Consider the following 13,186-nt stretch of genomic DNA (forward strand, 5'->3'; position numbering starts at 1 on the left):
TCATCACATCCCTTCTTAACCTAGCTTCCACTCTTTCCCATAACTTCATGCTGTGACTGATCAATTAAATCCCTCTGTAGTTACTACAGCTCTGCATATCACCCTTATTCATAAAAATCGGTACCAAAACACTCAAGTACGATGAAAAACAAAAAAGCTGTAAGAGCTAGGAGCTTTGTTAGATGAATTTATGTTATTGAGTGATGACCAAAGTATATGCAAATGGCTTTCTTAAACAGGTTAATGATTTTCTTCTGAATTCACAGTAGCTATAATACTGATTTCAGCTGGGAGAGAGTTCCACAATTTAGGTGCCAGAGCTGAAAAAGCATGTGCAGTGAATGAGAATGGGTTTGTGGGTCTGGCCAGACCTTGAGCACTACTGGCTGGTATTATAGAGCTAGTGAATTGTACTTCTGATGGCCAATCTATGGCTGGGAGGCTGAGTTGAGTCACTGTAAGAATTTTATGGACAAGGCAAAGGAGCAAGCAATATGTCTATTGGGTCCTCTATAGTGTGCCAGTTAGCCTGCAGAACTGTGCCATGGATGTTCACTTCTAGAAGAGAGGAGGATGAATCTGCAAATGCTTTTGAGTTTTTTGTTTTATACAGGCATGGGCCCACCCATAGTAGGGAGCTTCCTAGAGGAGGCTGAAGGATCTTTTTGACAACTGCAAACTGTGATATCTAGTCACATCCAGAGAGGGTGGAACTATTTTTTGCTTTTAGATTGGCCATGTGTAGGTCACACTTAAAATGGAATCAAGAGTGACATCCACATATTTGAAAGAGAATGTTAATTTCGCTACTTACATGTTGAAGAGGGTAGAAAGTATGGGCAACTCGCTTAGATTTTGAGGAGTGCAGAACATTACTTTGGTCCTTTTGGGTTTCACGGTTAGCTGCCTGCATAGCAGCTATGGTGTGTTGATTTTATAAAGTGTGTTTGAGTTATTAGTACTGTAGCAGGCAAAAAAGTGGTAGAAGACTATGCTAAGATTATATAGGATAACACTGTGATTACAGTTAAAGGGTAAAGAGTTAAAAAGATGCTGAAAGGGACTTATGCAAGAAAAGAAGCTTGGGAGACACCTGCAGTGATTTGCTGTACTGATGACAAGAAGTTGTATTCTACTGAGAACATTCTATGAGCGATAGCTGGTGAACCAATCTAAGGTGGAGGACCTAAAGTCTGGGAATGCATGTGATTTATGTAGAAGTGTATGGTTGAATGAATCGAATGCTTTGGACAAATCAACATACTGGGTTCCAATAAGGTGCCCCTTACTTGTGTTACCTATTAAAAGCTCCTCCCCACACCCCCCATACTCACTAAAATTTTACATCTTACTTCTATTTAACTCCTAGTGTTTGGCAACTAACTCTTCCAGAAAAATAACATGCAACAGGTTAATTGGCAAGTACTAGTTCAACTACTCTTGTGGGCCATTTTAAGCCTAACCAATTTTCCTTTTAGAAGTGAGAATCAAACCCTGTACCTTCTGTCTCGGATGTAAAATTATACCAACCGTCAATAAAATATATACATTTTTGCTACACTACAGGCGTGTACACGTCTCACATTTATACGTTGTATTTAACATTCACTTCATTATTATACCAATTGATAGGTTTGTACTATTCTTATTTTCAAGTTTTTCTTTTGCTATACTGTGTGTGTGTGTATATATACATATATATATATATATATATATATATATATATATATATATATATATGTGTGTGTGTGTGTGTGTGTGTGTGTGTTCTGTTTTAACTTATTTGCTGCGACTGAAATAGATCTACAATGGCTCAATCCGCTGCCACCGATAAAAAAAAAATGTAAATGAAATAATTAAAATAAACATTAACTTTCACTACTACCTTTGATCAAGAAGGGCTTGCCTTTTGGAACGGAATCTACGCCGGTAACAGTAAACATTCCACTATCATCTTGGATTTTCGCTGTCGTGTTTTTCTCGCCTGTAATCTCGTGAATGGTTCCCTGCATCCATACTACAGTTACGTCTAAAGCAGATTTTCCCCACTGGACGCTTCTGTCAAACCAAAAAGAAATCTGTGCATTGTTTTTAATTCGGGACTCACACCGTTTCAACTGATGAGAAAGAATTTTAATTGGGGGCGACTGATACTTCCAGGGAGTGCTTTTACACTGCGGAACCGCAGCAACATTATCCATTTCTTCCTACCGGAAAGAAAACAAACCATGCGCCTTTTGTCAACAGACAAGGGAACTAACCAATTAAAGGAAGGAAGCGTGAGACCTGTTGTCCAATTAAACAAAAGAAAATAACAGACATAAAAACTAGTCTCAAACTGTGGCTGCCCTGACGGACGATTAGCCCCGCCTAGATTAGTAAATCATTTGTGTAATGTCTTCAAGGGCAGCAGCTGTTTTCTGAGTGATTGATATTCAAACCAGTAACATACTAGGGCGAATGGTAGGCATATCTTGCACGGCGTATCCTTCTGCAAACGTCACGGCGCGGAAATTCAAATTTGAACAGCAGTGTGGCAAGAAGAAGAATACGAAGTCTCTTTGCTGTTTGTTCAAAGTATTAGTAATCATTTTATTTTTGTAGCCGTTTAGACTTTGAAGAATAGGATGGATCCTTTCACGGAGGTGAGTTTTTACGATCACTTGCTGAGATCAGTCTTGTCTTGGTTAGGGACATCAAGAAAGAAGATCTTTGGGTTTTAACGTCAACAGTATTGCCTTGCGGGATGTTTTGGTATGTATTTATGTTGTCAGTCTATGCGGCATATCGAGAAACTTGGCTGCAAACTCGAATAGAATATTCAAAACTCCTCTTTAAGCGTGTTAACTCTGTTTTAAGTAGTAGTAATTTGCACTAAGATTTGTTTAACCGCGTAAATATAGTTTCACTACATTGCATGCATGTCTTCCCCCTTTTGTCAGTCTTTGGGTTCCGGCAGGAAAGGGTTTGTGAGCCACTTGATTAGTGTGAATAAAACTAACTATAATGTAAACACGTTGGTGTAAAACAACAATTTTCTCTTCTTTTAAAGACTGCTCCCCTCCAGTAAACCGAGAAGTATGTATTATTTTGTTGCTGGTAAGATGACATCAAATGGCCCAGATTTAAATGTCTTATTGGAGTGTTTGCTTGTATGCGGGGGAGAACGGGACACTCCCCTTTACATTTATTTTTTACACGAACGGTAGGTATTTTGACATAAAATGTCAAGCTGAAAGTGAATGCCAAAACTGGACTTTTGAATTAGAGCAGTTGTGAAAGCACGTGTGTTCAGAGTGGATTTGTGTGTTAAATAAATGTGCTTTCCGCAAGTAATTGCAGGATTCACGTATATCATGCATGCAATATATACTCACAGAACGATAGCTTTCTTTTGTACAGTTTGTTTTGCACTTTGTAAAAGTAGTGTGACATAGCTGGCCGGGAGACGTCTCCAGTAATTCACCCTGGGTGTGTCTCAGTGGTGTTGCTGTGGTTTCTTCTGGCGCTGTTGAATGATCCAATTGTTTCCCTAAACTCCAAATTCCGCCACGCATACACTGGGAAATTAATACTGATCTGCCCAGTGGCTGTGGCCTTTTGTGAGGAAGCAAACTCATAAGGTTTACATTTAACTTAAATGTATATTGTTGGAAGTCTTTATTGTGTGAAAATGCCTCTAAAATTAATAATGTAATCCGAAATCCAGTTGTCTGGTGTCTTGGAGACTGATAATGTTCTGAACAAGTGTACTTTAATCCATCCCGATTTGCTGCATGACCAAAAATGTATCGAGTAGGTTCTTTCAAGTGAATTTAACCTAAGTTCATAGGTAAATGGTAGGCTAGCTGCCCTTGTGGACCTTTTTTAAGCCTAACAGTTTCCCTTTCAAAGGTGGCGCTCAAACCCTGTACTTTGTGTGGTAAATGTTGTAGATGTACTGACCATTGGTATTTAGTGTAAAAGATTATGATGATATGTGGGAATGAATAACCTCTAGTGACAGAATAACTGTTCCAGACATGAATCATTGTGGTAGGAGATGTTAGCTGGGCACGAGTTGTTTAAAAGAGGTCACCATGCTCTGCAGACAGTGCTGATGGCACTGTATTGTTGAAGTGCAATTTTGTAAAATCTTGTTGGTTTTTTATTTATTTTTTTCCTTTCTTGTATCATTATAGTAATGTTGGTCTGATTTAGAGTTGCAGAGTATGTGATCTACAGCTTATGATACAATTACCTAGTATACAAATAAATTAAACTAAAGCTGATCTAATTTGTATGATGTATATTTCTAGATACTACATGCACCTGTGCTTGAGTTGCTTCAGTGCTTACCATACTTCTTGTATTGTCCCTTCATTGCAAGCATAGCTCATAACCTCTTGGCACAAGAAGTCTGGACGAAGGCCAAAAATTGGGGTGGATTTTAAATATTGTTACTATAATCTGTTAAGGTTGCTAGAATAAAAGGATTTGTGTTAACGTGCATTTTTCTGAAGGTTGTGAGGTCAAACTCATATGTATGTCGTAGCTTGGTGGCTTCAATCCTCCGTGATTTGCCAAAAAATCCAGTTTTTATGAGTAACACACCGCAAAAATGTGGACATTCTGTGAAATCTGTACACTTATGAGGCAAAAATGTGGACATTCTGTGAAATCTGTACACTTATGTATGATTGCAAGTCAGTGTCTTTGTACTTTAATCTTGTGTGCGTTTTTTTATATTCTACTACTCTTCATGCTGTAACTCAGGGCTGTGGTTGAAATGGACCCATTGTGGATCAAACTGTTATCTCAGTCAAATATAAATAAATGTATACACAGTGCAGGACAATAATGCAGGTGATGGGATGTGATCAGCATTGCAACTAAGTTTAAATGGACATAAGGAGTTTGCTTTTGCATGGCCTCCTAGATGGCTGGCTAGAGACTGAATCCTTACAGTAAATACCAGCCTTTGTCTTGTTTGTTTGCTTCACTGTGTTTTGATTTTAGTCATGTTTTGTAATATATGAAAGCAAAAAAAGTGAAAGAAAAATATAAATATATATCTCGTTTGCAACCTGGAGGCAATAGGGGAAAAAAACTTGGAACACAACATAACTCAGGGCTGTGGTTGAAATGGACCCATTGTGGATCAAACTGTTATCTCAGTCAAAAAATATAAATAAATGTATACACAGTGCAGGACACAATGTGTTCTGATCTCTGAAATGTATAAACTTCCTGTTCCATTTGGTTATTATAACTGTTTTAGCTTTCTTAAGCAATATTATGTTCACTGTTACTTTTCTTAATTGTGTTCTGATCTTTGAAATGTAAAAACTTCCTGTTTTTATTTTAGTTTATTAATCCTGTATTTACCTTGTAACAAAATTTTTTATACTTTTTGTATTTTTGTATGTGTGTGGAGCTTTTCTCCCCGGGCCTCTACTGAAAATGGATATATATCCAGCTAGACTAGCCCGGTCACCAAATGTAAAATAAAATAAATAAATAAGATGACAGACGTGAAAATATGTGAGTTGTAAAAGTGTAAAACTCTACAAAGGCAAGACTAATAAGATGGGGGAGAGAAGTTTTATATTGTATTCAGAAACCTTTTCACAGTGGGTTTGTGGTAGTGTAGTTAATACTGTAACATCATAATTTAGAAGCAAGGTTGGCGACTACTTTAAGGATAGATTTTGCTCATGAGAATAAACATGTATATGGTGAGAGAAAGTGAGAAACTGAATGAAAAGGGACAAAATATTGTAGCTGCCCATAGTGGTGAGGTTCAGTAACAAATGACCAGAGTAGATTGATATGAGTCTGCACCACTGAGAGCTGATTTGCTTAACTGTACATTAGGCTTGGGGGGGGGGGGGGTGCAAATTAAAACGAGCTGCACATCTTTCTACTTCTCTTGTTGATGGGGAATTCTTCTCATGGGTACTCCTGCATAACACCAAATGATGTCAGCATAGTAGTACCAAATTACCAAGCCACTTCTGTTGACTAATCAAATAGTTAGCTATATGCAACAATTAAGCAAGAGCAGCAGCTGTGGGGGACAGTCACTCAATTAAATATGAGACTGAAAGTAGGCCTGAGTCCCAGTATTTATTTACAATAAATGTAAGAACTGTCTTTTATAAATAAATGTAAGCAATGTATGTTTTGAGTACCTATAGTTTTTAGTTATGCTTCAGGTATTCTTTGCTGTTGAAGCAATAAAATAGCAGTGCATATGAAAAAAAAATGACAGCCAGTTGTAAATGCATGTAATGGAATTTTTCTGACCAGAATCTAGAGTGTGTTGGATGCATCCCTCTTTCTTTCCTTTTAGGGAGGTGTCACCAGGGACTCCATAAAAAGAATGTCTAGTAAAGCTATGGAACTAGTGAATATAACTCTTGTCGAGCTTTTCTTGCTCAGTCAAAGGAATATAGAGCAAAAAAGTGGTGCCATCGAACTGCTGGTTTTGCCTGCTGGTGAGGGGATACCCAAGCATGATAAAAATCCTGCCCCCCGCTGTATATTCACATTTTTAAGAGAACATTTTGGTGCTGTTTTATAGCTTTCTAACGCACTGCAGATCATCTCTGTCCATCACTGTCTGAGCTATTTTCCTTTGTACCTACCTTAAGTTATTGCACATACTCCAGCAGCTTTGATAAATGTTGGCAGCTTTGCTAAAACTGAACACTTTGAATTATGCAGGTGCAATAAGGCACACTTACTTCAGACATTGTTTGCTGCTGTCCTACATTTCTGAGCTCCATATGCAGCAATGGATTAACAGGCTACTTTAGAAACTATGCTTCCCCCTGGTAGATAGAAGGGGTATGAATAACATGCAGGGGAACGTACTGAAACGCTTGATTCACAAAGATTTGTCTGCTTGTGGCGTCTTTGTTTGGTACCAGTATCCTTAATAGTTCTTCAGAATGGTGCCATTGTCTTTTGCAGTACCACTACATTGTATGTCAATAGATGTATGTGCAATTTAAAAACAATGAATGCCTACAATTGTGGAATAGTGCATCATTGATCACCATTGCCAATCCTTTGCTTTCATCCTGTTTGCACTTGCTTCCTTTTTATAAGTTGAGCGGTCTCAAATGGCCACTCAATTGCTAACCAATTACTTCACAACTGTGGTTGACTCTGAAGTGTGCAGTAGTCTGAATATGGGACTCATCTCATAGCATTTTCCATTGTGGTTATAAAATGTGCATCACAAACCTATTTTAGATGACAGTTCTTCATGCAAAAATGCAAGGACTCAGTAAATGGGAATGCTTGATGGTCAAAGTAGTAAAATCCATCTGTTTATATATGTCCTAGTTCTATAATTTTTTTTTTCTCTGTGGCATGGTGATAAACTGAGTAGTTAACAACTAAACTTGAGCGAGCATAATGTGAATGTGTTTTATTTTACTGGAAAAGTCTAACTGGGTATTCAGCAGAGGGCTTAGAAATGCTCCAAGAATTTATATATTTAATGCACCAAGGTAGCATTTTATGCATATGAGTAGTAACAGGTTGAAAACAAGCAGTTGGCTTTAGGTTGCATTTTTTCGTTTGAATAACGAATTTGGAGATATCAGTAATATGATGATATTAAACTACTTTGAGAGGTAATTGCATGGTTTGAAATGTAATATTTAGAAAGTGATTGGAATAGACTAATCTGTGACCCCACACAGTTTGCGTTCGTCAAGGGGAGATCGTGTCTGTTAAATTTGGTCGACTTTGAGACAGTCACCAAAGCCATGAGCGAGGGGAAGACTGTGCACACCGCCTACCTTGACCTGGCCAAAGCCTTCGATACTATTCCCCACTCAAGCATAATAAACTCTCTCAACTAGGCATCAATCCGTATGTTACCCGATGGGTAGCAAACTAGCTCAATGATGGAGCCCACCTAGTCAAAAAGGGGGCGCCACCTGAAGCAGTAGACCAGTAACAAGTGGTGTACTCCAGGCTTCAGTCTTGGGGCCTCTGAGAAATACTTTTCTGAGGTGCAGGCCAAAACCAATGGGTTATGGCTGGCCAAGTTTGCAGATGAATGCAAGCTGGGTGATGTAGACATCCTCCAAGAAGGTATCACTCAGACAAATGAATGGTGCCAGAAACATGGCCTCAAGCTGAGTACCAAAGGATGCATCATCATCCCCTTTGGGAGAGTGACATCCCCACAAATGATCCCATTAATAACTGCATGCCTAGGACATTGTCATTAATCAGTTGTGAGGGATTTGGGCACCCAGGTTGATGGCAACCTGACTTTTGACCACCATTTCTGTTGTACAGAAAGCCTTCTACATGGCCCACCTCATAAGTAAGGGCATCTCCTCCAGGGACAAGGAGGTCATACTATCCCTGTATTCTTCCCTTATAAGGCCCACTCTTGAGTGCAATGCACCTTTCGGTATGTACCATGCAAAGCACATGCAGCAGCTGGAGAGACCACAGGTTCCTCAGCAGGCGAATCCAGGGCCTCAAACATCTACCATACACAGGCTAAAAGCCCTATCCCTCTACTCAGTTTTATATAGATTCATCAGAGGTGACCTCTGGCTGGCATACAAGGCTATCGCAGACCCCCTCCTTGATGAGATTGCTGTATATCTGCGAGTCAAGCTCCACTCGAGTAACCCGCACGTGCAGCTGCAACCTGGTCTGTGACAGCAGGACTTGGTGGGACAGATTTGTGTCAGAGACCCCCCATCTGCAGAATAGACTCCCTGTCCACGTCAAGCAGAGTACCTCTTTACCCCTTTTTAAGCACAACTTGGATAACTGGAAAGGAAATAAAATATACACCCCTGGGATTCCAACTGTCCCCCTGCTGGACAGGGGCATTGGGTGCTGACTTGTATAAACATGGGCTAAACTCTTGGCTAGGCTTATAAGGGCTTCAGGGCCAATAGCCTAGTAACCTCCTATGATGAACTTAACATTCAAGTAAGAAACATTGTTGGAAGCTTCATGTTTGTCATGGTTGGTCAGGTGATACTGGTCAGATTTTTACACATCTGACTGGGTAAGCCAGCTGGAAAATTCCCTCGTGTTTTCCCAAAAGAGGGACACTATCAAGTTGAGTGGGTTATTCAACGTCACAGTAGGCAAACAAAAGTGAAAGAAATCTAATCCTGTACCGTAGCATGTCATGGGCACAGGAAGCAGCTCAATCCTGTACCGTAGCATACCATGGGCACAGGAAGCAGCTCATTAACTGGAGGCTTATTCCTATGTGCCAGCATACCATGGGCACAGGAAGCAGCTCATTAACTGGTGGCGTATTCCTATGTGCCAGCATACCATGGGCACAGGAAGCAGCTCACTAACTGGAGGTGTATTCCTATGTGGCTATGCTAGCTGTAAGAAGATTGGTTCTTGGGTAATGTTTTTGCTGTAGTGCCTTTTGGCCTGGGCCACTCCTGAAAAGGGGCTTAGGGCAATTGTACTTGCCTGGTAACAAATATATAAGCAAGAAGGCTCTGGGTTCTATCCTTGTACTGGTTGCTTGGATTCATATTTAGTTGCTGTCACTGTAGTTCAGTATGAGGAGTGGTACTGTTTTTGTGAGGTGCCAGCTTGGGTCTCTCCTGAAAATGAGCCCTTTCTATGGGACTAATCTAGTCAACAAAAGTACATTTCTTTTGCAGTTTACCTAATTTTGTTAAAAGATCCTTTGTGCATTTATTAGTCAAATTAATCTTAATGTTGTGATTTTTTTTTTTTTGTATGTAATGTAGTTTTGTTTGCACTTAGAATTTTCATGCATGTACTTTTGTGTGTGCCGCATTACTTTTCTGCTCAAGATCAGAGCTTTGCAAGATGCATCTGTATTAACTAAAATGGAGTTAACATGAAATTCCATTGTTTTTAAAGTTTGATTTAACTTAAAACTTTAATCTTTCAGGTACTACCGTCTGCTTTGACAGTTAACTCCGCCAAGACTGAGTTGGTGAATTTTGATTTACACAGTGCTTCTTGGAACCGTTGATCTGGATTGTAAATTGTCAAACTGCTTCTGTTAAGAGTTTGTATTTATAAAGTCAGCATGCCTTTCCTTAAATGGTAGAGGATGACCTCATCAAATAACTGCCTTGTAGAACCTGTAGAGTTCCCGTCTAGCCTCTCTGCTTACAAAGCATTCTGTTGCACTGCTTTTGAAAAGTGTTGCAGTTAAGAGGTTGGACTTTGATTCAAATATTTCCTACTGTAAAGTTGTTTTATCACTAATTCGGATGTCTGGCTAATACTATATTTGGCTTGTAGAGGAGATAAATCTTCACTTTCATAGACTACTCGCATGAGACATTTTTCTGGAGTCGGTTAGTTAGGGGTGACCATATACCTTAGCACAGTGCTTTATTCTTGCAAACTGATATGCCTGTGTTGAATTTGCTTTTGTGCAGCTGGGTTCTAGTAATGTACAAAGTATTGTCTTATGATATGATATGAAAAAACCGTACTAAGACACCACCTAATGTGCATGTTGGTTTAAAGTGAGCTTTAAAGAATAACTTTCTTGTATTTCATAGAATTTTAGGGGTTGTGTGTGAAAGCAAGATTTTGAGCCATCATGCTGTGAAACACTTGATCCCAGTAACCTGTATCAAAGCAGAACTGTAATGGGGTGGGGGACCATGACCAGTAGCAATGTCTGTATGTAATGCGTGTGTGGCTTTAAGCCTTGTTTTGTTTTAGTCCTGCTTCTTCCCTGGTGCTAAGTACTTGCAGGTTTCCATACACAGCCTTTCACTAGGATCTGGCAAATCCATTAAAGCTTTTAATTTGTGATTGACAAAATGTTGGTAACAGCTTTCCTTTAAGAATATTGTTGTCTAATAAAAGCAAGGCTGACTAAATCTTAGGAAGATTTGTTTGTACCTCCTTCATATGGAAGTAAAACTAGGCAATGATCAGTGGGACTGGCCACATCTTTAAGGGGGCACATGTATGGCTATACATGACAACCCGATTTGTTTCTAATCCTAAAGACTGGTCTTAAAGGTAGTCCAAGTATTGTTTTGTTTGATCTAAAGCGGTAACTTTTGGGAATGTTACTCTGATATAAGAAATCCATGGTTTTCACTTACAAATGTACTTGAGATGGGGTGAATTTCAAAATGCCATTTATGTTCAGGTTTTGGCATGTTTGCTTGTTTTAACTACAGCTGCAGGCAGTCCTTTAGGAGGTTGAGGAATACCTTAATTTAAAAAAAAAAAAACTTTCACAAGCCTGAAAAGTAGATGTATGTACGTATACATATTTAGTTGGTTAGGCTCATTGGGAAAAGGGTCTCAGGGGTAGCCTGGGAGCACTAAGTGATTACTGTGTACTCTTCATGGCTTCAGCAATTAATCTGTAGTAGCATACTCTACTTTTACTTACAAGCTCTGTCTAACAGAAAACTTTAAAATATAAACAGTTCTGTTTTTTTTGAAAACTATGGGCAGTTAACTTTTTGTTGCACCTTTAAAATGTGTGCGTATGCATCTATATAAGAATATACAAACAGAAATAATAATTCATTGCATGTTGCTACGTGAAGCTTTTCTCTGCACTCTGCTGGAGAAAGGGCCTCTGATTATCCTAATTTAACAAACAAATCTGAAATGCCAAATGTAGACGTATTTGTCTATAGTTGTAATATATAATGCACACAGATCTATATATTAGTGGTATAGATGTAATGTATAATGCACACAGTTATGTATATATTAGTGGTGCACACACCTCCTTTTTGTGTGTGTGTGCACATTTTATGGTTGTGTGCATATGCATGTTTGTCTTTCGGCTTTTTCCTGGTAAGGGGTCGCCACAGCGGAACTCTGGTCTGCTAGTGATTGGCAGTAGATTTTTTTTTTATGAAATGCTGAGATGCCAGCTCATATAGTTCATAAAAATACACCGTCTTTGTGTTCCCATTGGTAGCTACAGTTTCTGTTAAATTTTTGCCAAACACTATTATTCAATGGTGCCTTACTTCAGGACTGGCTTCTGCCAGAAACCACTGGAAATGTCAATGTTTTGTTTAATGTTTTAATTTTACTAGTTAAGTATACTAAGACAAAGCAGCATATCCTCTTCGGTATATGCTTCCAGGAAAAGGTCTATTGCAACAACAATTTTAACTTTTGAGTGTTTTCGGTCCACATTCTATTAATGGCAAGCATCGGTCCTAGCTGTTTGGACATTCTTCAAATCTGCCTTTAGGGTAATTTTCCTATCAAACACTGCATGCACACCACAGATTTAGATTTTTGCCACACTTTTTCTTTCCGTAAAGAATGCTAGTCCCGCATGCTGTGTTTTTGTTTGTTTTTTTTTTTTTTGTTTGTTTTTACATAACTTTTGAGTAAAAACCTTTTCCCCTTATAACTCCTTTTGTGACTTTTTTTTCCCACTTTTTTTGTCAGCCATTTTTTGTACGGAGGAGTTTTTGGTTTAGTTCCTTCTCCATGTAATATCTGCGAAGTCGTACCACTGGTGTGCCTGTGGTGAGGCTGTACCACTTGCCAGTATATAATACAGTGTCTTGTATCATGCAGACCACTTCCATCCGGAGTTGTAGGTAACTGTAAGTTCAGTTTTTGTACTTTGAGCTATTCCGTCCTCTCAGAAGCTTTGGGCCTTGTAAACCCAAAGACTAAAGAGCAAAGATATTTTGTTTTCTTTCCTTCCTTCCTAAAATTATGAAGGTTGTAAAGTCTGTTTCTTGTCAAGTCTTTCTTCCTTTTTAAGACAGCTAGAAAGGTAAAACTTGCATCCTGTTTTTGGAATGTCAAAGGCTGAGTGGTTTTCTTCTCCCATTGAGCTGGGGACTTCAGCTCAGCTACACAGTGATCTGCCCATTTCCTGCTCTCCCTGTAGCTGATTACGACAGACTGGTAGGAAGCCATATCTAGTGCTTTCTTTCTATCCTTGGATGTAAGAAGCTCTTAGGATCTGCTTTCATCACTGTCTGCACTAACTTTTTGTATAGGTCTGTCTTGTAATGCTATACTATGCAGTTTCTATACCGGCCATCCCTTTGTTGTAGGTCCCTGTGGCCTTAATTGGCCCAGGTGGTGCTTGTGACTTTGATGCAGCTCATGCCAGCTACTGAGTTCCCATTGTTTATACTGATACTGCCTTTGCTGGAGTCTGGTGCATTTGTACTGTTATAGTCATAAATAA

The 13,186-nt window shown here is 39.1% G+C and overlaps 2 protein-coding genes across 2 annotated transcripts in view; one reads left to right on the top strand and one right to left on the bottom strand.

Annotated features, from left to right (window-relative positions):
• Nucleotides 1-2,291, bottom strand: part of RMI2 (RecQ mediated genome instability 2) — a 126,989-nt gene extending 124,698 nt beyond the window's left edge. Inside the window, exon 1 of the mRNA XM_044065034.1 lies at nucleotides 1,886-2,291. Coding sequence (XP_043920969.1) covers nucleotides 1,886-2,201 — 316 coding nt within the window. The 5' untranslated portion in view covers nucleotides 2,202-2,291. The remainder of the gene's footprint in view (nucleotides 1-1,885) is intronic.
• A 91-nt stretch (nucleotides 2,292-2,382) lies between these two features.
• The window catches only part of LOC122796890 (anillin-like), a 119,505-nt gene continuing 108,701 nt past the window's right edge, over nucleotides 2,383-13,186 (top strand). Inside the window, exon 1 of the mRNA XM_044065644.1 lies at nucleotides 2,383-2,645. Coding sequence (XP_043921579.1) covers nucleotides 2,628-2,645 — 18 coding nt within the window. The 5' untranslated portion in view covers nucleotides 2,383-2,627. The remainder of the gene's footprint in view (nucleotides 2,646-13,186) is intronic.

The sequence above is a fragment of the Protopterus annectens genome, chromosome 3.part0, assembly GCF_019279795.1.
Source record: "Protopterus annectens isolate FY-2018-M chromosome 3.part0, PAN1.0, whole genome shotgun sequence".
Lineage (NCBI taxonomy): Eukaryota > Metazoa > Chordata > Ceratodontiformes > Protopteridae > Protopterus > Protopterus annectens.